This window comes from Plecotus auritus, assembly GCF_963455305.1.
Source record: "Plecotus auritus genome assembly, chromosome: X".
Taxonomy (NCBI): Eukaryota; Metazoa; Chordata; class Mammalia; order Chiroptera; family Vespertilionidae; genus Plecotus; species Plecotus auritus.
Genome location: NC_137784.1, coordinates 11,340,630 through 11,368,595, shown reverse-complemented (window position 1 = coordinate 11,368,595; position 27,966 = coordinate 11,340,630). Strand labels below are relative to the sequence as shown.

Sequence of the window (27,966 nt, the reverse complement as noted above, 5' to 3'; positions counted from 1 at the left end):
CTATCACTCTCTCTTCCTCTCTGAAGTCAATAAAGAAATATATTTTAAAAAAAAATTCCCACTCTCTAACAGAGGTAAAAAAAGGAATCAAGTAGAGTGGGAGAAGTAAATCTTAGGAACCTTGTCACCCAAGCACTAACTGCAGGCCTGCCTCTATTTCTGTGCAAAAACTGACATGGCAGATAACTACCTCCATTTTCGCACCTGGAAAGTTGGGATAACATTTAGACCCAGAGGGGAAACTGGGGTTGGGGGGGGGTGTCTAGTCCAACCCATGCATTTCATATAGGAGGACACGAAGGCTTGCGAGGTGAACTGACTATAGTTCAAGAGGACACAGCTAGTAAGTAGCCAAGACAGGACTACAATCCAAATCATGTCCCCAGATTAGTGCACCTTCCACACACCTGTTTCTTTCAGGGGCCTTCCCAGGAAGACAGGAGTTGTCTGAATGGGTTGTTTTCATGCAATCAGTATCATTTCTCCATCATTCTGGTAGCTTCGGAGGAAAACTCCAGTGTAAAGGACAGCCGCAGCCTTCAGCCATGTCCCACTCAGCACTTAAAAGATATGGTTTTACGTGGTTTTCAAGCTTGAGGATGGCAAGCAATCCTAGGATGGTGACAGAGATCCGGCCAGAGGCACAGGTCGGGGGAGAGAAGGGAGGGGGGAGAGGAAGGTATGAATAAATGGCACTGACAATGAAAAGCAAGAAGGAAACCATGCAGGCGCCCTTTGTAATGGAGGGTCCCAGCACCTTATAGGGACCATGGTCCTGGAACCACAGTGCCAGGTTCAAGGGTTTAGTGCTCTGAGGTCATCGTTTTGGAATTCTTAATAACGCGAACAAAAGGCCTGGCACTTTTTATTTTGCATTGGGTCCCTCAAATGTTGCGTCTGCTCCTGCTTCACTCCCCACCCCCCGCCCTAACCCAGCCATAAAGGGGTGGCTTGTCTACACCACTACCCCAACCCTACCCCAGCCAAGAGCAAACAAAAGTCCTGCAATGTTTAGCCCCTCTAGGGAGAAGGCTGTGGAAAGGTCAGGGGAGCAGTAAGAGCCTACCTTCTGGGGCAAGAGGCCGACTCCCCAGCGGCCTTTCCCAACCCTGGCAAAATAAACGCCTACATAAAAGTGACCCCCGCCCTTAGCCCACCCCACACCCCACGCCCCACGCCCCACGCTGCCTGAATCTTTGGCTCTAGTAGCGCTCCTGTCCGCCCTTCAAACCGCCAGAAGCGGCTCAGTGTGCCCGTGGGGAAAATGAGGAAAGTGCGGGCCCCTCACCAGCTGAGGGAAGCTGCCCTAGGGGCTGTGCCCCGGCTGTGGTCCGCTTCAGCCCGCCGAGACCGCCTCACAAACACCGCGGCTGAGCGGGGGAGTGGGGGGGGAAGGACAGAGGGACACCTGGTCGCAGGGAGAGCAATCTGGCACGCGGAGACCACCAGCGGCCTCTACGTAGGAGCGTGAGCTCCGCCCCACCGCGAACGCGGGTTCTTGGGAGGGGGCGGGGCCACCTCGGGGGGTGGAGTTACGGCGGAAAGGCGGGGTTCCAGCAGGGCGCGGTTTCTGACGGAAGACTATAAGTAAACAAACGATGGGAGCGCTCTGCATGGAGGTTCCATAGTGTAGTGGTTATCACGTCTGCTTTACACGCAGAAGGTCCTGGGTTCGAGCCCCAGTGGAACCATCCTGAGACGCCCTAGTTTTCATTTTCACTTTTAGCGTGCCTTGAGTTGTCCAGATGAAAACAGAAAACAAAACCGTGTACTTTCCTTTCTCCTTTTAAACAAACTTTCATTTTATTTCTTTAATTTTTAGAATGCTTTTATCACAGAAGCGTAATGAAAGATACCCGGCTCCTCCATTCCCGGCCGCCATCGCCTCAACTGAAAAACAGCAGAGATGGGGGTCCGGCAATGTTGTAGTCTCGGAGCACACCGCGGCCCCCCAGGACCCTACTCCCATCTTCCCTCCGCTACTTCAGGGCGGCCTGAAAAATCTAGAACTGGGGCGAAGCAACACCATCCAGCGCGGCCCTTTCCCTGCCCAAAGCCTCCAAATAAAATATGGCAATACGCCAGCTCTTTGATTGCTGTTCAATTATTGTAGGGTTATTACTTATTATTATTTATTAATGATTAATAATAATTATTCTGTCTTGAGTAATTATTGTTTATCAAATTATTATTGATTAAATAATAATTATTATTATTTAAAGTTTTCATTAAACTTTAAATTCAGAGTAGGGAAAACAGTCCTTTTCTATTTTAAAAAATTAATAAAACAGTTCATTTCTTGTTTAAAGTGCTACATATGTCTCCTTTACAGTCCTTTTCTTTTTAATACAACAGTGGAGTTTGTTGAATAGACCTTCGTCTGTTTAATGAATCCATATACAGCACAGAATGAATGTCAGGCTTGTAGACACCCAATAAACACTGATTGAACAACGCTTCTCTAGTTCCTTTTTGTTCCTCTTTATTAGTTCATTACACTTTCATTTTGAGGGGTCATTGTCTTTTTAATATTGGCCTTTTTTTTCTTTGACAGGAGGAATGAAGGAAAGGTGTCTGGGGCCCTGGAAGCTGAGGTGGGATAGTGGTGGCCAAGAACCGAAAAGGCCATGGGAACCGCAGTCCTTTTCTCTGCATTTTTTCCACATCGTGTTGTTCATACAGTGTGCAAATCTGCACCCTTTTCTAACGCTAGAGTATGACATGTGATTGTCCCTGTTATTACAATCGCTTCAAGTTTTAACTGTATTTTTGTTACCGTCTTAACCATTTTTAAGTATACAGCTCAGTAATGTGAATTATATTCACACTGTTGTGAAAAAGATCTCCAGAACTTTTTACATATATAATCCCATTGAATTCTCAAACTAACTTCATGAAGTAGGCATTATCATTTCCTTACAGATCAAAAAGTTGAAACACAGAGACCTTAAGTAACTTGGCCCAAGGTCACAAAACACATGGTTGAGCTGGGATTTGCACCGTCTGGCTTCGGAACCTGCTTTTAACCCTACCTGTTGCACTGAAACCCCTAACCTTGGCCATGTATATTATTTCCAACTTTTTGTTATTATAAATAACACAGCAATGTATTTTAGTATTTCCCCGAGTGAATAGATATGAACATGAAGCCAGGTTGCTTTCTAAGAGGGGAATCCATGTCATTTTCACAGAACTCGCAAATGTTAGTGCTTATTTGGCAGGAAATTGCTCAAGGTCACCCACTAGATTCTAGTGACTAGAAGATGATGACAGAGAAATTAAGACCTGGGTCTTCTGATTCCAGTTTCCATTTCCCTCCAGTGCTTCCCTTACACTTAAAGATAGAATAAAAACAATATTTTCCTTTGCTAAACCGACCTCAGTTGACACTAGATTCTTGTCTAAGGCTTCCTTGTTAAGGCAGGTAACGATGTGGGTTAACTTGGTGGGGCTCAGCCCAAGCCCTAAGAACTAAATGGCATAAGGTACTTAATGAGGCCAGTGCTCAAGTTAATCTCCTGCTCCTGGCGAAGCTCTCAGGATAAGGTAGAGCTGCAGCCAAGGACAAGGGAGAATGCCACTCAAGATAGAAGGCTTCTTGCTCTTACTTCTGTTTGGCTATGAAGGTAGGTGCCAGCCAACCATTAGCATTCATTAAACACTTAATATAATTGAATTAATAATATAGCTGATTAAGAGAAATGCAACTAAATAATTAAAATATGATTAATTAGCAAAGCATGTTAATTAATATGTGTTATGAATGAACAACATTGCCTTTGTGTGGATGCGGTTCTCTGTCTCACCGCTGGCTTTTTGGCTCTGTGAGGAGCCTTCTGAAGTTCAAAGGATGCTTAAAATGGGTCAGAAGGAAGGAAGGAAGGGTCTCAGAGATCGTATAAAATAGCTACAAATTCAACAATTAGTAGGAAAGTGTGACATGTTCTTGTAAATTTTTAGGAGTCACGGTTAGAGTGATTGTAGAGTTTAATCTTCCAAACCAGGACGCTAATGAGAGTAGAAGAGGTTGCTATTAATAATTCTGCTGGGACAACAGGTGTAAACCAGGACTGTCCCAGGCAAATCAGGACGTGAGGTTACCCTAGTTTAAATATGGATTAACATGGGGGGCGGGGATGGGGTAGAAGAGGTCAATGGGACATATGTAATACTTTCAACAATAAAGATTAAAAATTAAAAATAAAAATATATGAATTAATAAAACATGCTGAGTACCACTGGACTCTAATAGAAAGAATAATCCAACTGACAGTCAGAAACCCCCAAAGACTCAATACACTAAATTATTATTATTTTTATTTTTTTTAAACATATTTTATTGATATTTTACAGAGAGGAAGGGAGAGGGATAGAGAGCTAGAAACATCGATGAGAGAGAAACATCGATCAGCTGCCTCCTGCACACCTCCCACTGGGGATGTGCCCGCAACCAAGGTACATGCCCTTGACCGGAATCGAACCTGGGACCCTTCAGTCTGCAGGCCGACGCTCTATCCACTGAGCCAAACCGGTTTTGGCTACACTAAGTTATTTTTAAATGGCTAAATATGGTCCTAGCAGGAGTGATATGCTTAAATAAGGAGAAATTAAAGGCAAATATCTAAAATGTCAACCAATTCAACTTTTAAATTTTCAACTCTCAAGGGCCCATCAGCTCAGGATTTCTTTTTTAGTTAATTCTGAACAAAATATCTTCTTTATGGCCATTGGGTATTTATGTGTGTAACGGAAAATAAATAAAGCAGGCACAGAGAAGGAGCCCTCTCCACTCTGTAAATGACCTGGTAGACAGACATGACAAATCTCACACAAGCAGACTCAGAATTCCTGGTTTAAATCATTCTCCTTTCTACCCTCTCACATTTTACTGGTAGAGTTCTCACTTTCATGATTCCCCAATCACATCGCTTTTGTTATTTAGTCACATTTTTCAGTATTTGGAAAGGCTTGTAAAGATATAATCCCAACATCATTTTGCAAATGATGTAGAGATCATTCTACGTAGAGATCATTCAGACTAATTGTCTGTTTTTTTCTCCTTGCAACATGCCCCGGTAACTTTTTTAAAAAAAGAATAGTTTATTGCCCTGGCTGGTGTGGTTCGGTTGAATATCGTCCTGTGCATGGAAAGGTTACCAGTTGGATTCCCAGTCAGGGGCCATACCCAGTTTGCGGGTTTGACTGTAGGCACTCAATGTTTCTCCCTCTCTCTCTAAAATCACTAAGAACGTTTTTTAAAAGGATAATAGTTTGCCCGGTTGGCATGGCTCAGTGGCTGAGCGTTGACCTATGAACCAGAAGGTCACGGTTCAATTCCCAGTCAGGGCACATGCCCGGGTTGCGGGCTTGATCTCCAGTGTGGGGCGCGCAGGCAGCCTATCAATTATTCTTTCTATTTCTCCCTTTACCTTCCTCTCTGAAATCAATAAAAATTGTTTAAAAAATAAAAGGATAATAGTTTATTGATTTTTTTAGAGGAGGAAGGAGGGAGAAAGATTGTTATGTGTGATCGGCCTTCTACATGCCCTCTACCAGGGATTAATCCCACAACCTGGCATGTGCCCTTGACCTGGAGCACCAGACAATGCCCAACCAACTGAACCCACAGGCCAGGACTGTCTCAATAACTCTTTTTTTTTTAAATTTTTTATTAAGGTATTATATGTGTACATATCTTACCATTGCCCCCCCACCCCACTCCCATACATGCCCTCACCCCCCAATGTTTTGCATCCATTGGTTACTCTTATATGCATGCATATAAGTCCTTCAGTTGATCTCTTATTTCCCCCACCTCTCCCTAACCTTCCCGCTGTAATTTGACAGTCTGTTTGATGCTTTACTGCCTCTGTATCTATCTTTTTGTTCATCAGTTTATAATGTTTTTTATTATCCACAAATGAGTGAGATCATGTGGTATTTTTCTTTCATTGACTGGCTTATTTCACTTAGCATAATGTTCTCCAGGTCCATCCAGGTGCCTACAAATAACTCTTAATAGTTTAAGATGCTTTTGTGGTTTTGTTGTTTTCCCTTTCCTCTTTGACCTTTCCTCAGCAAGAACAGCTAAACAGCCTTTAAAGGCTTAGATCCCAACACCTCTGTTTCTCAGATATCCATAGGACTCATCCTCAGATTTCTCTTTGTGATTGTCATTGAGATTTGTTTATCCATTCGTTCATTTGCCTGTTCATTCAAGAACCCATCCCTGAGTACCTGCTATGGGCCAAACACGTGCTGAGTCTAACAACCCTGTTCTGTGATCCCCCCAAATGTGAAGAAATACTATAAAAGTTTACCAACCTATTTTAAAAAACATTTTTAATGATTTTTAGAGAGAGAGGAAGGGAAAGAGATAGAGAAATAGAAACATCAATGAGATAGGAAGATCATTGATTGGCTGCCTCCTGCACTGCCTCCTGCATTGGCCCTACACTTCGGGATCGATCCCACAACCCAGGCATGTGCCCTGAAGGGGAATCGAACCGGTGACCTCTTGTACCAACCTGTTTTTAAATTAGACCTGCTCGTTTCGGGGATATCTGCAATAAAAGACATGCTGTCAGGAGAGACAGAGCCCTGCCTTCTTTCCTGTTCTACTGTTAAGCTTCTATTGCTTACCAATCTTTGTGCATAGCTAGGGAGCTCCAGAAATTTACATTTAGAGAATCGTATCTGTCTGAGTGAAATGGAATATGGCCCAGTGGGTAGGCTGGAGAAGTTTAAATTCTCTTACCCACCTAACCAAGGCCCTCCATCCTCATGCGGCATGGAAGGGAAGAAGCCAGCAGAAAATGGCCAGTGCTCTACCCTGAGCTAGAGGGATGCTCCAGGAGGCAGAGAAAAAAGTACAGTATAAAATTACCGCACTGAATCAGCTTGCAATCCAGACAGAGGAATAAGACATAAAGCACATGGGAAAGATGTATTCTATTGTACACTGGGAACCTGAAGACAAAGGTTCTTTGTCTAATTTACTCTTCGCTGTTTCTATTCCACGGTGGCAGCGGCTCTTTACTACAGTGAAATAAGGTAAATGGATTGACCTCACATACGCATTAGATGAGGGTTCACTTGGGAATGCACTAATCATCAGAGTAAAGCACTGCTTATGTCTTATAACTGAAGCAGGCTTCTATTTATCTTACATTGTACATTTTGGATTCAAAGCCAACAAGGATTTTAAAAACACCGTCCTTAGTAAATTCTATCAGTCAATTAATTGCTCATGGTTATTATATAAAAACAAAAAAGATTACCAAGCTTCATCTTACAGGTAAGTGTCCTCTTTTGCTAGTGTGTCAATGATCAGGGACAGCAGATTTTTTTTTAAAGCAGCTTGCTTGCGATGTAATTTACATATCCATTTAAAGTGTGCAATTCCATGGTTTTTAGTAAGTATACTTACAGATTTGTGGAGCACACAATCTAATTTTAGAACATTTTCATCTCTCCTAAAAAATCTGTTAGACATTAAGCAGTCACTCCCCATTCTCCACTACCCCCCTCCACCCAGCCTTCACTCCCTAGTCCAACTACTGATCTACTTTCTGTCTCTATAGATTTGCCTATTCGGGACATTTCATTTAAATGGAATCATATAACATATGGTCTTTTTTCTGTCACATAGCATATGTTTTTGAGGTTCATCTGTGTGAAGCAGGTACAGATAACAGAATTACCCATGAATATGTCTGTTGCCTAAAATAGTAACATTTTCACACCAGAAGCAATTTCCTTCTTTCTTCTTCATGGAAAGGGACATTATTTCAACCTACTGTTTTTCTCCCATGTCTTATTCTTGTTTCTCAAGTAGATTGGAAGCTGGTTACAGTTTTATCATTCATAATTTTTTAAAATTTAATAAATCTTTATTGTTCAGATTATTACAATTGTTCCTCTTTTTCCCCCCATAGCTCCCCTCCACCCGGTTCCCACCCCACCCTCTGCCCTTACCCCCCCGGCACTGTCCTCATCCATAGGTGTACAATTTTTGTCCAGTCTCTTCCCGCACCCCCCACACCCCTTTCCCCCCGAGAATTGTCAGTCCACTCCCTTTCTATGCCCCTGATTCTATTATATTCACCAGTTTATTCTGTTCATCAGATTTTTTTATTCACTTGATTTTTAGATTCACTTGTTGATAGATATGTATTTGTTGTTCATAATTTTTCTCTTTACCTTTTTCTTCTTCTTCCTCTTTTTAAATAATACCCTTCAGCATTTCATATAATACTGGTTTGATGGTGATGAACTCCTTTAGCTTTTTCTTATCTGTGAAGCTCTTTATCTGACCTTCAATTCTGAATGATAGCTTTGCTGGGTAGAGTAATCTTGGTTGTAGGTTCTTGCTAGTCATCACTTTGAATATTTCTTGCCACTCCCTTCTGGCCTGCATAGTTTCTGTTGAGAAATCAGCTGACAATCGTATGGGTGCTCCCTTGTAGGTAACTAACTGTTTTTCTCTTGCTGCTTTTAAGATTCTCTCTTTATCATTTGCTCTTGGCATTTTAATTATGATGTGTCTTGGTGTGGTCCTCTTTGGATTTCTTTTGTTTGGGGTTCTCTGCGCTTCCTGGACTTGTAAGTATATTTCTTTCACCAGGTAGGGGAAGTTTTCAGTCATTATTTCTTCAAATAGGTTTTCAGTATCTTGCTCTCTCTCTTCTTCTGGCACCCCCATAATTCTGATGTTGGTATGCTTGAAGTTGTCCCAGAGGCTCCTTACACTATCTTCATATTTTTGGATTCTTTTTTCTTTTTGCTTTGCTGGTTGAGTGTTTTTTGCTTCTTCGTATTTCAAATCTTTGACTTGATTCTTGCAATCCTCTAGTCTGCTGTTAGATCTCTGTATAATATTTTTTATTTCAGTCAGTGTATGCTAAATTTCTAGTTGGTCCTTTTTCATATCCTCGAGGGTCTCGCCAAATTTATCAGCCTTTTCTAGAAAATTCTTGAAAAACCTTATAACCGTGGTTTTGAACTCTATATCCAGTCATTTGCTTTCTTCCATTTGTGATCTGTTTCTTTGTCTCCGCATTTTGGCTGCTTCCCTGAGTTGATAGAGTGGCTTTGTGTGCTAATTGTCCTATAGGGCCCAGTGGCTCAGCCTCCTCAGTTACCTGAGGTGGACACTCTTGGTGCACCCCTTTGTGGGCTGTGTGCACAGTCTTGTTGTAGTTAAGCCTTGATTGTTGTTGGTATCACTGGGAGGAATTGACCTCCAGGCCCATTGGCTGTGAGGATTAGCTGTGTCTACGCTGGGAGAACTTCTGTGCTGGAGACACCCTTATGGGAGAAGACTTGCAAAAGCCTCTGTGCTCAGCTTGGATGGGGTGGAGTCTCAGGGCGGAGCAGACAGCATTGGTTTCCCATCAGCCCTGCGCTAATAGGCCCCTGTGTCTCAGTGTCCCATGGTAATCACTGCAAGCACCTCTGAGAGAAAGCCGCCCTCAAGTTCCACCTGCTGCCAGACTGTCCAGTTTCTTCCCGAATGAGTCTGGGTCCCCAGAGTCTCGCCTGGAACTGGAGTTCAGTGCAGTTGGGAGCTTTTGTCTCCCTCCCGCTTGAGAAAGCCAGCCGCATACTCAGTTGCCCACCCTCTCTGCGTGCGCGCCTCAGTACCTCTGCCTTCCACAGTTCCTCTGAGTTTCAGTGTGCTTTTCTCTTTCCTGACCGTCCAGTTCCTTCCTGAATGAGTCTGGGTCCCCAGAGTCTTGCCCGGAACTGGAGTTCAGCACAGTCGGGAGCTTTTGTCTCCCTCCCGCTTGAGAAAGCCAGCTGCACACTCAGTTGCCAGTCCTCTCCGCGCGCGTCTAGTACCTCTACCTCCTGCAGCTCCTCTGAGTCTCAGTGTGCTTTTCTCTTTCCTTCTAGTTGTAGAATTTCCACTCAGCCAGCCTTCCCATAGTTCTGGATGATGTCCCTTTTGTCTTTTAGTTGTAGTTTTGAAATTGTTGTGTGAGGCAGCAGTTTATGTGTTTACCTATGCTGCCATCTTGGTTTCTCCTGAGTTTGGTTTTTTAAAAAACTTTTTAAAAATATATAACCTACATACATTTATTTAAGTACAATAGACATACAAAGGAGTCCAGGTAAGTGTACAACTCAATGAATTTTTACCATGAAACACACCCAAGTAACTTGCACTCAGATCAAGTAACAGAACATTACCAGACACCCTTTCTGGGCTTCCTACCTGCCACTCCCTACCCCAAGTGTGACCAGGACCCTATGTCTAGTGGCATGGATTACTTTGGCCTGTTTTTGTGCATGCTAAATGGATTCATATGGTATGTTCACTTTAGCACCTGGCTTTACACTCAACTTTGTGAAATGCAGCATATTGTGTGTAGATCATCCCTTTTCATTGCAGTACAGTGTTCCACTGTGTGAATCTACCACAGGTATCTATTCTACTCTTGATGGGTATATAAGTGTTTCCAGTTTGGAGTTATTATAAATACTGCTGCTGCTGTAAATAATCTAGTACATGTTTTTGTTTGTTGGAGAACATATGTATGTATTTCTGGTGGGCAAATACTAGCACTTGGGAGTGGAATTGCTGGTTCATAGGGCATTTATGCAGTATGACCAGCCTTGGTACAAATTACCAAGCACTTTTTCAAAGAGGTTAGACCAACTTACTAATATACCCTGCTGGCACCATATGAGAGTTCGGGTTGCTCCATGACCTTGCCAACACTTGGTTGTAGCCAGTTCTACATAGTAAGAGAAATGTATGTGGAGATGTCTAGTAAGCCATTCAATACAAGTGTTGGAATCTTGAATTTAGCAACATTGATGGAGGTGGAGAGGAAGCAGAGCTCTCAAGAGAGACTGAGGAGGATTATTCAGAATGGTACCAGAAGCTGTAGCTGTAGGACAATGGGAGGGACTGACAGCACCCAATATTGTACCACAAAGGCATAAGCTTAGTGTTGGAAAGGGTCTATCGAATGTGAAAGTAAGAAGTCATTGGTGCCCTGGCCTAACCGGTTTGCTTCAGTGGATAGAGCATTGGCCTGTGGACTCAGGGGTCCCAGGTTTGATTCCGGTCAAGAGCATGTACCTTGGTTGTGGGCCCATACCCAGTAGGGATTGTGCAGGAGGCAGCTGATGGATGTTTCTAATTCTCCATCCCTCTCCCTTCCTATCTGTAAAAAATCAATAAAATATATATTTTTTAAAAAAGAAGTCATTGGTGATTTTCTTTGCCAGCACAGGGCTTGGCCTCCTGCCAAGATGGTGCTCCCTAACCTTCATTGCTATCTGAGAGGGCCAGTTCTGCCCATAGCGGATAGGCCAAAGAGTCTCTAGACATGAATAACCAGAGGATGAGGGCTGAGGAGAGATAGCAGTTTGGTGATGCAGGTGAGGGGTGGTTCTGAATCTGCCCAGGCTAAAAGATATGCCCCCTGGCCCAGCCGGAGTCGCTCAGTGGTTGAGCATTGACCTATCAACCAGGAAGGCATGGTTCAATTCCCAGTCAGGGCACATGCCCGGGTTATGGGCTCAATCCCCAGTGTGGGGTGTGCAGGAGGCAGCTGATCAATGATTCTCTTTCATCATTGATGTTTCTTTCTTGTTCTCTCCCTCTCCCTTCCTCTCTGAAATCAATAAAAAGATGTTTTTAAAAAAGATATGCTCCTTTGACTCACACTGCAGCCTGTGCCTAACCTGGTAGACCATTCACCATGTGTATCATCCTGGCACAGTGCCAGTCCCACAATGGATACGCAAAAGGGGTTTGTGGAATGGGTAAATATGTATTTTTTAAATAGAGGCACAACTTGAAGAGTTTTATAATTGTGATGAAAAAGATGAGACCATTCCTTTACTCTGTAAAACAATCTGAAAGCATTTTGGGGTAATCAGATCTGATTTTTAGATAGGAAAGTGGTTAAGGAGGGACTTCTATTTCCTGCTGTCTACACTCGGGTTTTGTTTGAGATTTTTATATATAGGTATGTGTTGCTTTTATAATCAGAAAAGAAATGAAGGTGTTTGTTTTGTTGAAAATGAGAAGCGGCGCTTTGGTGCTTTAAACCAGTGCTGTATAATGGAATCTTCTGCAACGATGGAAGTGCCTTGTACTTGTGCTGTCCAGCGCAGTAGCCACTAGTGACATGTGGCCAGTCTGGTAAGCACTTGAAATGTGGCCAGTGTGACTGAGGAATTTAATTTTTTAAAATCAATTTTACTTAAGTTCAATTCAAATAGCCACCAGAACCAGTGGCTAGGGCATTGGATAGTACAGCTTTAAACAATCAATTTAAGAAGGGGCTTTAACTTTTATATGACTTCATTTCACTTTTCCATGTAATGTATTATTTTGTTGAATTTCTCTTCCTTTTTTTTTAACTTGATTTTTTTCTCTTGTCCTCTTGCTCAGCCACTCTGGGATTATCATCTACTGAGGTATGTTACAGTAAGAAGGCATGGATACTGTTTTTGAAGCTTTTCCTAGCCAAAAATAATGGATAGAGCTATGACTTTTTTCAATGTGCTTTTAAAGATATTTTTTCTGGTGTGGCAATAGCACATTTTATCTGAGCAAGTTCCATGTTTCATTGAGAGAGTGCAAATAAACCACATCTTAATTCAGATGGTGTAATTTTGAATCCAGTACCTTTTAAAACTGGATCCCCAAAAGGGACATCCAGGGGATGTAAGGAGCCTGACCTTGGATTGGGTTGCCCCAAAACCCCTGAAGACAACTATAATGGGGTGAACATTGCCCCTTACATGAGTGTGTCTGTGAGATTATTAGCTGGTCACCAACAGTGCAGAAACTTGTTTATCTAGCCAGTGGTCGGCAAACACATTAGTCAACAGAGCCAAATATCAATAGTACAACGATTGAAATCTCTTTTGAGAGCCAAATTTTTTAAACTTAAACTTCTTCTAACGCCACTTCTTCAAAATAGACTTGCCCAGGCCGTGTTATTTTGTGGAAGAGCCACACTCAAGGGGCCAAAGAGCCGCATGTGGCTCGCGAGCCACAGTTTGCCGACCACTGATCTAGACTCACAGATGAGCGGCAACTGTGTGCATTAAGGCTGGATTAATGATTCAGGTGTGCTGTTGCAGTGTGAAAGCAGCTGTAGACAATAGTAATGACGAGCACGGTTTTTGAACACAAGCTTTTTCAGTAGTGCTGACCACAGTTACCTTTGACCCTGACTTTTCTGACACTCTGCCTCTCTGGCTTCCCACAGGATGAGGGTGAGGACCCCTGGTATCACAAAGTGTGCAAGTGCGATTGCCAAGGAGGTGCCAATACCCTGTGGTCTGCAGGCACCACCTCCTTAGACTGCATACCAGGTGAATGAGTATCCCCTTTCCTTGGGGCACCAGACCCTTGGGTTGTCCTTGGGCACACCCTGTTTCTCCTTTCTTTCAATCCAGCTGAATTAAACCCCTGAATGCCACACTCTCGATTTTCTCCAGTTGGCCTCTGAGCTTCAAATGTCACATGGCCACTGATCCACTAAACCAGGGGTGGGCAAACTTTTTGACTCGAGGGCCACAATGGGTTCTTAAACTGGACCGGAGGGCCGGAACAAAAGCATGGATGGAGTGTTTGTGTGAACTAATATAAATTCAAAGTAAAGGAGCGGAGGGGAGAGCAAGAGAACCCTCTGCTCTTTCGGCTCCGCGGGCCGGATAGAACAGCCGAACGGGCCAGATCTGGCCCGCGGGCCGTAGTTTGCCCACGGCTGCACTAAACTGACCTGATGTCCTTGTTAAAGATGGGACCCATTGAAAGAGATTAATGGATAATTAATTGAAAATAAGTTAATGGTAGGTGGCAGGGAGTTTTGAGAACAGCTTAGGCTTTTGAGCCAGAAAGACCAGAGTTAGAGTCCTGGCTGTGTCACTTATTAACTCTGGGACTGCCACTTTGCCCTTTTTCTATCAAATGGAGGCAATGCTTTTATAGGAGAAAAATATGTTTCGTCTTCTCCTGTTGCTAGTGGGAGTGGGATTCTTGGGGTACCGCTGGAAGGAGCATTTCTAGAGGTCCCCACGGGAGGATGAGATAAGGTAGAAAACTTTATTTCCATGGAATTATACCCCTTTCCAAAGTCCCATTTCCCTTAGTCCAGTCAGAGAAGAAGTTTAGCTGGGGTTTCAGTAGAGCTAAAATCAGAGCCAGTGTCCAGAATTCCTTTCCATGTTGGAGCAGAGTCCAGTTCAGTAATGAACTTCCAGTCCATTAGTCCATTTTGTGGGGGGTCTCCATGGCTGTGGGCCATGTGGGCAAATGCAGGGAAGCAGGAGCAAAAGAGCCCCACAAGCCCAGAGTCACAGGAGTCCCAAGAGAGCCAAGAGGGGGAACTCATTTGTTTAGGAGATTATGTATCCCAAATCTTCGTGCCCTTGCAGTGGCCACACCCATTCTGGCCAACCATCTCTATCTCCAGGTGTGATTGACAGCAAGCACCTTCGCTAGGCCCTCCAACTTTAGTGGGCATGCATCTATCTTCTCTTTGCTGGACCCTTGGGGAGTGTAAAGTTGCAGCTTCCTGGTGAAGCTGCCCAAATGACATGCCTATAATATCTGGCCTTCCCTTTGCTCCTTTCCTATCTATACTAATAAAAGGGTAATATGCTAATTAGACCGGATAGACCGGGCATCTTCCAGACGTCCTTCTGAACAAAGCTGCAGCAGCTGCAAGGGCCGAGGAGGGTGGCTGGCAGTGGCAGCAGCAGCAGGGTGATGGGGGCAGCACCTTCCCCCGATTGGCCTGGTCGCCTCCCGCAGAGGGAGGCCAGAGGCAGTAGCAGTGGCAGGGTTATGGGGGTGGCACCTTCCCCTGATTGGCCCAATTGCCTCCTGTAGAGGGAGGCCAGACTGCGGCTTAGGACATCTCCTGAAGGGTCCCAGACTGTGAGAGGGGGCAGGCCGGGCTGAGGGATCCCCCTCCAATGCACGAATTTTCATGCACCGGGCCTCTAGTCCTATATAATAAAAGGCTAATATGCAAATTGACCAAACAGCAGAACGACCAGTTGCTATGATGCACACTGACCACCTGGAGACATATGCTCAATGCAGGAGCTGCCCCCTAGTGGTCAGTGCACTCCCACAGGAGGAGCACCACTCAACCAGAAGCCAGGCTCACAGCTGGCAAGCACAGTGGTGGTGGCAGGAGCCTCTCTCACCTCCGTGGCAGTGCTAAGGACCCCTCGGGGGATCCTGGATTGAGAGAGGACACCGGCTGGGCTGAGGGACACCCCCCCAGTGCATGAATGTCGTGCACTGGGCCTCTAGTTATTAATAACTAGTTAATTACAATGGTATCAATGCTACTATGCCTGGATAGCCATTGCTCACCAAACAGCCATGTACTTCCCCATATTCCAGTCCCCCTTCCCCCACAATCAGTGGCTTCATATTAGCACTTCCCGCCCAAGTGAGCAGTGTCCTTCCAAAGTGAGGCATTTCAGGGCTGCTGGTCCTCAACTTTCCCGCTCTCCATCTTCCTGCTTGAGAAAATGGCTTTGTCCCTCAGCCTGGGTGCCCAGGAAATTCTGTGGAGCAGAACCCCTTCCCACCCACAATGGCTCAGGCACCTGAGTGAAAAATAAATCTTTGTTGTATTAACCCTCTGAAATTTCTGGACGGTTTGTTCTGCAGCGTAACATGACCTTTCCTGACTAATGTGAATGCCTACCTCCTGCTAAGGCAGGGGCCAGCAAACTTTGTCAGTAAAGGGCCAGACAATAAGTATGTATGGCTTTGTGGGTCATGCCTTCTCAACTCCTCAGTTCTGCCATTGTTGCTCGTAAAGAATCCATAGACAACATGTAAATGCATGTGCATGGCTGTGTGCTAATAAAACTTTATTTACAAAACAGGCAGTGCACAATATTTGGCCCAAGGGCCCCAGTTTGTGGACCCCCGCTCCAAGAAGTTGTTATGAGGAATAACTCGGATGAGGCATTAAAGCACGTTGTGCTGTACTTGGCAAATTGGTGCTCCTTTTCTTCCTGCCTTCTAAGAGCTCACACTCTGGCTTTCAGAGGCTGAGGAGGCCCGCAAATATTTGCAATGCTCAGTCCTTTCTAGGCTCAGAGCCTCTTTGGTATGAAACTGTCCTTGCCCCCCCCCCCTCCAGAGTTACAGAGCGCCTGTAACGTCATCCACTTTACATAATCGCCTAATAATAGCTCCGGGAGAGACAGGTTTGTGTGTATGCCTGTGAGCTTCTCTTCATTATTTCATTAAATTTGCATTAAAATAGCAAATTGTGGGGGAGAGAAGGAGGGAGCCTACAATGGCTTTTACTGCCACCGTTTTCCTATTTACTAAGTCTTACAAGGGAACAGTGGGGTCCCTGTAGTGAGGAAAGCATTATGTGCTGTTTAGTTTAGTGGGCTTCTCCCACTGGACCGGAGCTCCTGTAGCCATTATGTGTTGGTATGATCTTCCCAGTCAATATTGATGCACCCTCATTAATAATCCGCCCCCTTTTATCACGTGCCTATTATGTGCCAGATACTGATGGGGAGACAAAAATGAAGGCATTGTCTCCACCCTGGAGGAGTTTACCATTTGGTGAAAACAAATGTTCTCTTCACTAGAGACAGGAGGCTACTGGAATTCCATTCCAAGGAAGCTCTTTCTAAGAAATTGAAAAGAGATTATGTATGCAGATTGGATTCATTGACCTCATCAGCTGTGAAAGGGCCTTGTGTTTGAGGAATGCGAAGACAATTGGGTCCCCAAAGCTATCTCCCCTACACAGTCATGAACTGGAGGTTCTGAAATCAGAAATTCTTTAGCTTACCTCTTCTTTCCCCACTGTTTTTGTTTGTTTTCTTTTGTTTTTATAACAACACAGATATTTCCAAGAAAGAAAACACACAACCTTGGTGTGAAATGGTTGATTCATTGGTGTTAATTAGCTTTTCCATGAAAGATACGATTCAGGGCAGCAGGACTACAAGCTTCCAGAAGTCAGTTGCCCATAGAGCCTCAGATCCTTATTAGAACTTGGGTAATGATGTTGGTGTCTCTGGCCCCTGTGATTCAAGGCTTTCTGCGTACTCTGATTTAGGGAGGAGGAAGAGCCTAGGAAGCACAGGAGGACAGGAAGGTCATTCATAGCTGCCAAAAAGGAGCTCCCAGGGGCACAATGGTTCTTACTGCCCAGGGGTCCCACCCATAGAGCAGAAGGCTAGGTGCATTGTGGCCTCCTAATCTTCATCTTAACACTACTAGAAATACTCAAGGGTCTGTCATTTCCACCATTGAGTCAAGATTACCTGGGCACTCTGAGATGCAAGAATAGGGTTGGGAAGGTATCAAAGTATGAGAAATCCAATGACTCAATGCTTTACTTGTATTCCAGATCCAGATTCTATATTTCTATATTATAGTCACATTTATATTCTATTCGTCTGTAAATATTATTTTATATTCTACTACATTGTCATAAATATACAAGTTTAATACTCATGCATAATAGTATTCACATCTTTCTTGACAAGAATGTCCCTCAACTCTCTTTGTGTCCTTTTAGGTTAACATCTTTTATAAGCATGTCTGGCCTGAATGCCTAGAGATTGAGAAATTATCTACTCAATAAGAAAAGCTAGTATGTTAAATATCCATAGTCTGGATTAGCAGCACAATGTGAATATGCCTTTATCCATCTAAGCAGCACATCAGTGCTCACAAGAGCCACTTGTGCCACAAATGATTTGGGTTTCTCCTTAAGAGTAAAATGAGTATAGACATAAGCCAGTGGGACGTCTCTGGGTCAGTTAATTTCTACTTTCTCCCTGAGCTCACTGCTTCCTGTTTCTGCAATTTTCTCTGCTTATCCCCAGTGGCCACCCAACAGGGGGGTGATGATGTTTGTTTATCCATCCATCCATCCTTCATCCATCCATCTGATCAATATCTACGCAGTACCTACATGTGCAGGCATTCTGCAGGGCTCAGAGGATAGAATGGTGAGAAAGACCGACGGGGCTGCTGCTGATTAAATAATCACAGGAAGAGGGACAAGTGACAGGTGTAGAGTGCCCGGGAGTACCTGGAATCCTTTACCTAGCTCAGGGTGGGCAGAGATCTGAAGGATGTGTAGAGGTGAAGGGATGCAGGAATGTCATAGGCAGAGGGAACAGACTCAAGGGAAGGCCTCCAGGCCTGCATGAGGATCTGAAGGCAGCTCAGCCAGGACCATGGAAGGAGGAGGAGGAGGGAAAAGAAGGAGTCAGGAAAAATAATAAACTGTACTACAGTTCACTCCATAGCACACAGAGCACAAGGAATGTTACAGTTTCTATTTTACCAAGTTCAGATAATCTTAGTTTCAGTCCCCTCTTGTCATGGCCTGTGAAGAGTCTAAAGAAAGGATTGTAGAAGGTCCTTTCTCTCCCCTTTGGACTACATGAACCCATTGCAAGGGCTGCCTGGGGCAGGGCCTGGATCCAGGCTACGTAGTAGGCTCTCTGCCCAGCCCACAGCCCCACTCCAAGGTCAACAGCTTCCCCTCTGAACCAAACTCAGTCCTGGGGACCTTTCCAGGTTTCCTGAAGGTGTCCAGAGCTCAGGGCTCTCAGGCCCCATCCCTGGTCCAGCCTCATCAGAGGCACCATTTCCCAGCTAAGCTCAGGCCCTTACCATGAGCCCCCCGACCTGACCCAACTTAGCAAGAGTCAAAGCCCAGAGCCCCTGGCCATCTCCTCCTCTGGGAAAATCAGCTGATTCCTTTTGAGGCCTAGACCTTCCAAATCTATAAGCCTGGGAGATGCTATGTGGCCGACAGGCTTCTTTCTCAAGACACACACACACACACACACACACACACACACACACACACACACACACACAGATGTGCTCATTGCTTATTCCATCCTGGGGCAAGGAGAGCCCAAACCTTTAGAAACATGAAGCTGACCTCTTTCTTAGAGATGGGAGCAGGACAGCATGGGATATAGGGCAGGCTGTTAGATTTCTTCCCTAGAGACTCTTCATCAGAGAAACAAACATGCCAAACACAAGAAGACATGACTGTAGTCTCACAATTTCACCCTATCCTACCAATAGGAGCTGCTGCTTTTTGACCTGGCACTATGGGCTTTATAAAACTACAAATGTTATTTCACATAACTCCACAGCAACTTTGTGGAGGCTGGTTCTACTGCTGTGTTCCTTTCATAGACAAGGAATCTGAAGCAGAGACATTAAGCAGCTTGCCTAAACCAGTGGTCGGGAAACTGCAGCTCGCGAGCCACATGCAGCTCGCGAGCCGCGGTTTGCCGCTCTGTTGACTAATGAGTTTGCCGACCACTGGCCTAAACTGACAGAGGGAGAGTAGGATTCAATTCCAGGTCGCATTGGCTCTAAACCAGCAATCTTGACTTTGGCTGCCCATTACAATGACCTGCAATTTTACCCCATGCCCAGGTCCTGCCCCAGACCAATGACGTCAGACTCTCTGGGGGTCTGGCCCAAACACCAGCACTTCTGCAACTCCCCAGGTGAATTGCAGGCTGAGACCCATCAGAGAGTCTCTGCTCTGTGCCCTGGGCCAAACCATCCAGTTTCTGTGTAGCAGCTGGGTAGTTGGAGGCACCAAAGCCTGAGACAGGAGCACTGGACAGGGGCAGGCTTGAGGCTTGCATGCTGAAGGGCTCAGTTTTGGCTATGAAGTATTCTTGGGTCACACAGATGGAACTATTCACCTGGAAAATACTCATAGGGCCTGGGAGTAAGGCTTTGGCTCCCACATGCCTGCTGAAACCATGGGAATGGTGAGATCATCACTTCCCCTGGAGAGTGTGGACAAGATCCATGTCTGGACAAGTCTTCACAGGCCTCCAAGGCCATTGCTCCTGGCCAGGTCCCTGCATGTCTACAGCCCACACTCTTAACTGTTAGATGGGTAATTGGGAAGAAATGGCAAGAGATATGAGGGGAAACAGAGAAAGATCGAAATGCTAAGAATAAAGTTCTTGGAGAGGTGGCAATGGCTTTTTCTTCCCCTCTGCTCCCTTCCTCCAAGTTGGTGGCCCTGGAGTAAGAAAAGGGAGGTTCTGGATACAGGGAAGTTAGAGATATCCACAGTTAGAATTTAAGTAACCACCAAGGCCCAACTGAAAGCCAGCTTTCTGACACTGGAGCCTTGTCCCTCTATCTGGTGGCCCAAGTTTGTCTTCCAGGTCGGAGGCGGGTAGAGGAGGTGGAGGAGCCCTCAAAGCCATGGGCACTAGGCCCATGAATCCACCAGCCAACAAAATGCCTTCTGTGGTAGGCTAAGGCTTCCACAGTGCACTTGGATAGCGTGCTTGTTAAAAAATGGCCACTCTGGGAGTGAAATCCTGGAAACTACATTCTTAAGAAGCTCCCTTGATGATTTGGCCACACAAGGCATGTGCGTGTAGCCCATAAAGCGTTCCTGTTCCCTCTCCCAGGAATTGACATTTTAATAGGCCCCTGAAGCCTTGGGTACTTGATCAACTACAAATGCTATACCTTCACCCCCAGCCCCACTGAGCTGCAGCTACTGGTGGGAGTTAGACCTATTTTTTTGGTGCATTGGGTAGAAAGGCTCTTACTCCCACCCCCAACCCCAGGGGGTCTGAAGCTTTTTCATGCTTCATTCAGTTTCACTGACTTCTGAAAATGATTCTCTAGAAAGAACTCGCTCTCATTTTACTGTGTAAGGTGATGATACCGGAGTAAATATATTCAGCTCTTCAATATGAACCCAAACTTACACATGAAAAAAAATAATTTGATTTACCTTACTTGAAGTTTATCACTCACAATCAGAAAACTAGGAGAATGTATTTGCATAAGCTGATTTATTTCCTACTAGTGACCCGGTGCATGGATTCGTGAAGATTGAAAGGAAATTAATTAGAAGGTGGCCTGTGGGGCGGGACTGGGCAAGACAGGCTGGACACATCCTGGAGCCAATCTCCTGTGGTCCCTCCCCGGCCTGCCACATCTGGGGCAGCACCGGGGCTCGAAGGGCATCTGCAGAGTGAGCGGGGGTCCCTCTGGCAGTTGGGGTCTCTTGGCCTGGCCTGTGGGGATCGGGCTGAAACCGGCTCTCCGACATCCCCCAAGGGGTCCCAGAGTGTGAGAGGGCACTCTGCAAAGTTGCTGTTGTACAGGGTGTGGAACACAAACACAAGTATGAAGTAATCCAGATTCAGGGCTGACAGTGCCCCAGCAACAACATAACCCACAGCCAAAGGTGGAATTGCGCGGCCCTGTGAGGAATCAGGCTCCCTTCTCTCTCATTCCGGGGTGCATCACCCAAGAACCGCCGCTGCCAAGTCACCACAGCTTGGCAGCTCTTGCATTGAGCGTCTGCCCCCTGGTGGTCAGTGCATGTCATACCTACCGGCCAGTTGGAAGGTCACTTAGCTTTTTATATATACTAGAGGCCCGGTGCATGAAATTCGTGCATGGGGGGTGTCCCTCAGCCCAGCCTGCACCCTCTCCAGTCTGGGACCCCTCAAGGGACCCTAGTCAAACATCCCTCTCACAATCCAGGACTGCTGGCTCCCAACCACTCGCCTGCCTGCCTGCCTGATTGCCCCTAACTGCTTCTGCCTGCCAGTCTGATTACCCCTAACCACTCCCCTGCCAGCCTGACCAACGCCTAACTGCTCCCCTGCCAGCCCGATTGCCCCTAACTGCCCTCCCCTGCTGGCCTGGTCACCCCTAACTGCCCTCCCGTGCCACCTGGTCACTCCTAACTGCCCTCCCCTGCAGGCCTGGTTGCCCCCAACTGCCCTCCCCTGCAGGCCTGGTCCCTCCCAACTGCCCTCCCCTGCTGGCCTGATTGCCCACAACTTCCCTCCCCTGCTGGCCATCTTGTGGTGGCCATCTTGTGTCCACATGGGGGTGGCCATCTTTGACCACATGGGGGTGGCCATCTTGTGTGTTGGAGTGACAGTCAATTTGCATATTACCTCTTTATTAGATAGATAGATAGATAGATAGATAGATAGATAGGAATTCAGTAGAAACTAGGTTTGGTTATAAATAAGAGGCCCCCTAAATAGTGTGTTATTGAATTAGCTTTGTTTTGACTGACATGGTAAAAAGATTAGGGGTAGGGTTTTGCTTAAGAGTATCAGGGCTGAGGTCTCTGCCATTCCCTTGGCCTTACCCCCATAGTGCAAGATGGCTACTGTTACACCAGCCATTAAGTCTTGCTTCTAGGCAACAGTTAGAAAGAAGGGGCAAGCAAAACCTGACCAGAAATCCCCAGCAAACATCCTTTTATATCTCACTGGTCAGAAATTGTATCACATGACTTCTAACTGCAAGAAAGTCTGGGAAAGATTGTTTTTGTAGCTGGCTACATTGCTGTCCCCAACAAAATTAGGGTTCTTTAGTGAAAAAGGGGAGAATGGATACTTGGATGGCAATTGGCAGTCTCTGACCAGGTAAACCAACACTAAATGCGAGAGGAAATACATGAGAAGCAGCAGATAATTAACATATAAGAATGAGCTTTGGCTATGCTTATTTGAGAAAAGCAGTTCCTTCCTACTGTTCTTTATTCAAAAGTCACTCAAGCACATTTCACCTCCCCCCCCCCATTAGACTAGTGAGACAACTGCAATTTACAAGGAGGAACTCAGTCTCAATATATAATTGCCTTCCTGCCTCTCACCATTGTTTTTTTCCTTATAATTGCCACCACATGCTGCCCAAGGACAATTAGGGACCCTGATGTCATCATACAGGATGGCTGATGTATTAATGAGGAAAACAAAGAGTATGGCATTTAAGTATGACATTTCGCTGCAAACCTTTTGGTTTTTAGTTCTGTATGTTTGTGAAGGAGGTGAACTATTTCTCAAAACTACCCCCAACCACTGCCATGCTTTTACGAATGTCCCGAATCTCTATAGCAATTCCTTTACTTCCTCTTCAGACGGGATGGTTTGATTTGTCATTTCGGTCTGTCGTGTTTGTTGAGTATTGTGATGCAATCTGAGTGTTTTGATGCGCATTGTTTTTCCTTTCCCAGAATGCCCCTATCATAAACCCCTGGGTTTCGAGTCAGGGGAGGTTACACCAGACCAGATCACCTGCTCCAACCCGGAGCAGTACATGGGTTGGTATTCGTCGTGGACTGCCAACAAGGCCCGGCTCAACAGTCAAGGCTTTGGGTAAGTAGGGCTGGCAGCTCAGCTGATTTTTTTTTCATGTGATTTGAAAAAGTAGGTCTCTGTAATAAATGAGTGAAACAAAATGCATTTAGTTATTCAATAAACATTGATTGGATGTCTTCCATGTGCCAAGGACTGTGGATAGAGCACTGAACAAGATGGATGAGGTCCTGGCCTTTAAGAAGCACACAATTTAGAGGGGGAGAAGGATTCTAAGCACATAATCACACAAGTGATCACTTAGTAAGTGTGATGAGTGCTGTGGAGGAGACAGAGGAGAAACACCTGGTCCATTTGAAGCACCAGGGAAGAGCTCTCTAAGGGAAATATATTTAACCTGTGACTTACAGTTGGCCAGGTGAGGGGGTGGACATAGGATACAGCAGGTGTAAAGGCCATCAGTAAATACCACTTAAGGGCATGGATAGGGACCGCAAAGAAGGCCAGCAAGGTTAGAGCACAGGCAAGGCAAAGTTGGAGAGGCAGACAGAAATCAGATCACACAGGTCCTTTTAAGTCATGCTAAAGAGTGTGGTCCTCACTTTAGGGATAATGGGAGGATCCTGAATGTGCATTAATTAGAATGCAGGTTTGTGCTGCTGTAACAAAGAACCCCAAAGTACAGAGACTTAGTGTAGAGGTGTGTCTCCTGCTCATCTAAAAGTTTCATTAGGCGGTCTAGGGTTCTTATGGCAGCTGGGTGCTATCAGGGGTCCAGATTCTTTCTACCTTGTTGTTCTGTCATCCTTAACATGAAGCTTCCCATCTTGGAAGCTAGCTCCTCTAGCTTCCACTGTCACATCCACATTCTAGTCAACAGAGAGAAAAGGAGAACAGAGCACACACACTTTTCCTTTAAGGATTCAGACAACCCTATTGGCCAGTTCTGCCCATATCCCATTGACCAAAATTTAGTCTGATGGCCCAGATAGCTTCAAGGAATACTAAGAAATGTGATCTTTGTTTGGTGGCCATTTGCCCAGATAAAACTCTATTACCAAAGGGAGATGGGAAGAGGCTATTGGGAGACAATTAGCAGACTCAGAGAAATTGGAAGTTGAGGAGTATCACAGTCAAATTTGTGTTAAGAAAAAAATCTTCTGCCCGGCTGGTGTGGCTCAGTGGTTGAGCATTGAACTATGACCCAGGAGGTCACGGATCAATTCCTGGTCAGGGCACATGCCTGGGTTGCAGGCTTGATCTCCAGTGTGGGGCATGTGGGAGGTGGCCGATCAATGATTCTCTCTCATCATTGATGTTTCTCTCTCTCCATCTCCCTTCCTCTCTGAAATAAATAAAATATATATTTTAAAAAAAAGAAAAGAAAAAATCTTCTGGCTCCTGTGAGGAGAGCTGTGTAGTTTGGGGACAAGGTTAATCCAGGGAGACTAATGAAGCTATGGTGGCAGTCCAGGCAACAATTGAGGGCTAGTGTGGTGGCAGTGAAATGGAGAGAAGTAAATGACTAACAAACACTTGGAGATGGAGCCGATAGATGGATTGGCTGTTTGAGGTGACAGAGAGGAAGGGGTCAAGGATGGCTCTCAGGTTGCTGGCATGAAGATCTGGAAAGACAGGGCTTGCATTCAGAGAGAGGTGTAGCATTGAAGGAGGGGTTCGGGTGGGGATAATTCATAACTCACTTTTGAACTTGTTTCATTTGAGATGCTCTGGCATCCGGGAGAGGTTGACTAGCTAGCAATTGATTCTCAGGATTTGGAATTTAGAAAAGGTTTGGGGTGGAAGTAGAAAGTCAGAGCCACCTGAGGAGCAAGTCTGGAATTAGAAGAGAAAGCAACCAAGGACTGAGTTCTGAGAAGCTAATTAATACACAATAAAAAGTGGGGGAGCTATAGGTTTCCACAATTTATGAGGGATAAAGCTAAAAAAACAAATCAGTTCCTCAAGGTTGGTTAGCTTGTAAGTGTCAAAAGCCCTCCCAGAGCCACTCATCTCACTGTTCTCCACATGGTAGACACTCCCTGAAAGCCACGCATGACAGCACATGAAGGAGATGCAGATATGTATGAAGAGAGTGATGAGTGATATTAAAGAAAAACAAAAGATTCATGGTGAAATAAACATCAGGAGAGACTAATGAAAAGGGAAGGGGGCTGATGGGTGCAATAACCATGCATTGAAGAAAGACATGCTCAACCACGCCCCAAAGGTAATTTCAGCTCCATTTGAAGGCATTTATCTGACAAATTAGTTGAATCTGACAATTTTTACTTGGGCGATAGAGGTGCAGGGAGAAAGAGGATGTCACAGAGGCTGGGCACGTCTTGGAGACAAGCCTCTGGGTGCTTCACAGATTGTAGCTCAACCCAAGCTTAGCGGGGGTGGGGGGCTCTTCAGGTGCTGGCATCCCCTCAAAAGTCAGCATTTCCAGGCTCTTTGGAGGCACTCTCAGGGAAAGCTCCTGCTGATTCTCTGTGTCCCTGGCAGGTGTGCCTGGCTCTCCAAGTTCCAGGACAGCAGCCAGTGGTTACAGATAGATCTGAAGGAGGTCAAGGTGATTTCAGGGATCCTCACCCAGGGTCGTTGTGACATCGATGAGTGGATGACCAAATACAGTGTGCAGTACAGGACCGATGAGAGCCTGAACTGGATTTACTATAAGGACCAGACCGGAAACAACCGGGTAAGTCAGGCCTACCCCAAATCACCTTAGCTCTCACTCTCTGGGACTCTCTTCTTTGCTGTATCCCTGTGTTCCTGTCGCCACCCTCTGTCAAAGCACTGACCCCAAGGCAGGTGTCTTTCTTGTTATATCCCTGGTGACTTAGTAGATTGTCTGCAAATTAGTGTCACTCTTGAATGCAGAAGAAATCTTTGTCTAAATTCTCATATTAGCATATAGTTGCTTGAATAATCAAAGCCAACTCTGGACTATTCCTAACTCATTGGATTGTTGAACACTTTGCTGCATAGGTCTGACATGATCCATTACTGATGCAGGTAGGTCCTGGTCCATTGATGTAGATATGGCTCCTCCTTACTACTGATTGAGACCTACAGCTGGGAAGTTCTGGACAACCCAGCAAGTTAGCCACTAAACTACAGAAATGTTTAAAACGACTCCAGCAGTGCAGACACAGAGGCCCTTAAACTTTTATATGCCACTAACCACTGAGCAACAAGACCCAACTCTTGTTCATCATAGACTGAACAGAACTCTCTCTCTACCTATATCTATCTATCTATAATGTGTATTTATGATGAACTAAAAATTTACTAGCTATTTGGAAATATTAATTGCCCTTTCGCCTGTGAGGACTTCACCCAGTTAATTTGGACATTTAACCACATTGAGTAGACATGTGCAGCTGAAAATCAGAAGGCTTTGTACTCTCTGATGCCAATTTGTATAGCAAGAACATTCATGGGTTGAGATTTTAAGGAGTTTGAACAATAGGTAAAATCAGCTTGCTACTTGGACATTTTGTTCCATTTTTGTTCTTACTGGCTTTTCAAAAAGATATAGGAATTCTTTTCAAGCACCGTGCTTCTGAAGGCCTTGAGGTTCTTTGCAAAGTGCCTGTTGGGCACTTGTGCAATCTGGAAGAGCCTGTTCCATCCTCCCTCTTCACCTGGCTGCTGCTTTGAATAGGTTCAAGGGCACAAATAGGGTAGAGGAGGGGATGTGGGGCATTATTATTGGGAAGAAAGGTAAGATCATGGCATATGAGGCCCTTCTTGTTTTGTGGATGGATGAGGTCATTTTTTTTCTGAAGATAATACCAGAAGGGAATGAAATGTTCTGGTGACGTTGGGCAGAACACTATGACTCTGGAAAGATTGAAAAGAATGGTTTCTTTGGAAATACAGCCACACATCCACTGCACCTTTTATGCTTCACCCACTGCATCATGCCATGTTATACCCTGAAAACCACAAAACAAACCCTTTCTCTCTATTCTCTGGGCCCTGCCCTCCTCCTTGCAAATCTTCCTTCTAGTTTGTTTTTTTTCTTTTACAAAACATTCCCAAGTGTGGAAAGTCCTTGCTATTTGTATCGATGTAGAGACTCACCATTAAGCTTTGGCTCATGACTCACGACTGCAGAGCCAGCTCACAAGTTTTTACTTGAGCCCCACTTTGGATACCTTTGGAACATGGGAACATTCCTCTTGTGTGATGTGGTCCTTTTCAAAATTCTTGTCAAAACGCAAAGAATTAAAATGCAAAATCAAGAGGCAATTTTTAAAATAAGCGCCATCCAAACGATCTCTGTGCGATGATGGAAATGTTAGTATCTGCACTGTCCAATATGACCACCACTAACCATTTCAGCTATGGAGCACTTCAATTGCGCATGGGTGCTGTGATTGACGAAGTGAATTGCTATCCAATTTGAAGTCCTTTACATTTAAGTAGCCACATGTAGCTACTGGCTACCATACTGGACAGGGCAGTTCTAGATGTCTCCAGACTCAGAGAGGTCTGGAGCGTATAGGTGCTAACAACCAGTCAAGATCAGATTTTGTGGGGCATCTGCAAATTCTCTGTACTTCAAGCACTTTCTGAGATTTTCCGGTTACAAATTGGGGCCAGCTCCAGACAGGAATCAGTCTTCCTTTTCCCTCCCTGGCTGTGACGGAGACAGGATTTCACCCCTTTCTTTAGGTCTTCTATGGAAACTCGGACAGAACTTCCACAGTCCAGAACCTGCTGCGGCCGCCCATCATCTCCCGCTTCATCCGGCTGATCCCGCTGGGCTGGCACGTCCGCATCGCCATCCGGATGGAGCTGCTGGAGTGTGCCAGCAAGTGTGCCTGA

At 45.2% G+C, this 27,966-nt stretch overlaps 2 protein-coding genes across 3 annotated transcripts in view; one reads left to right on the top strand and one right to left on the bottom strand.

Moving 5' to 3' along the window:
- PPEF1 (protein phosphatase with EF-hand domain 1) overlaps positions 1 to 1,465 on the bottom strand; it is a 121,696-nt gene extending 120,231 nt beyond the window's left edge. For both annotated transcript variants that reach the window (XM_080652664.1, XM_080652662.1), the window contains exons 1-2: positions 1,289 to 1,465; positions 408 to 612 (exon numbers count right to left, since the gene is read on the bottom strand). The gene's annotated coding sequence lies outside the window, so the exon portion shown is untranslated. The remainder of the gene's footprint in view (positions 1 to 407; positions 613 to 1,288) is intronic.
- Positions 1,466 to 3,574: 2,109 nt separating this feature from the next.
- RS1 (retinoschisin 1) lies at positions 3,575 to 27,966 on the top strand (the record flags this gene model as incomplete). The annotated part of the gene is made up of 6 exons (XM_080653865.1): positions 3,575 to 3,626; positions 12,416 to 12,441; positions 13,242 to 13,347; positions 23,043 to 23,184; positions 25,633 to 25,828; positions 27,814 to 27,966. The coding sequence occupies 6 exons, from the start codon at positions 3,575 to 3,577 to the stop codon at positions 27,964 to 27,966; spliced, it is 675 nt and encodes a 224-aa protein (XP_080509991.1).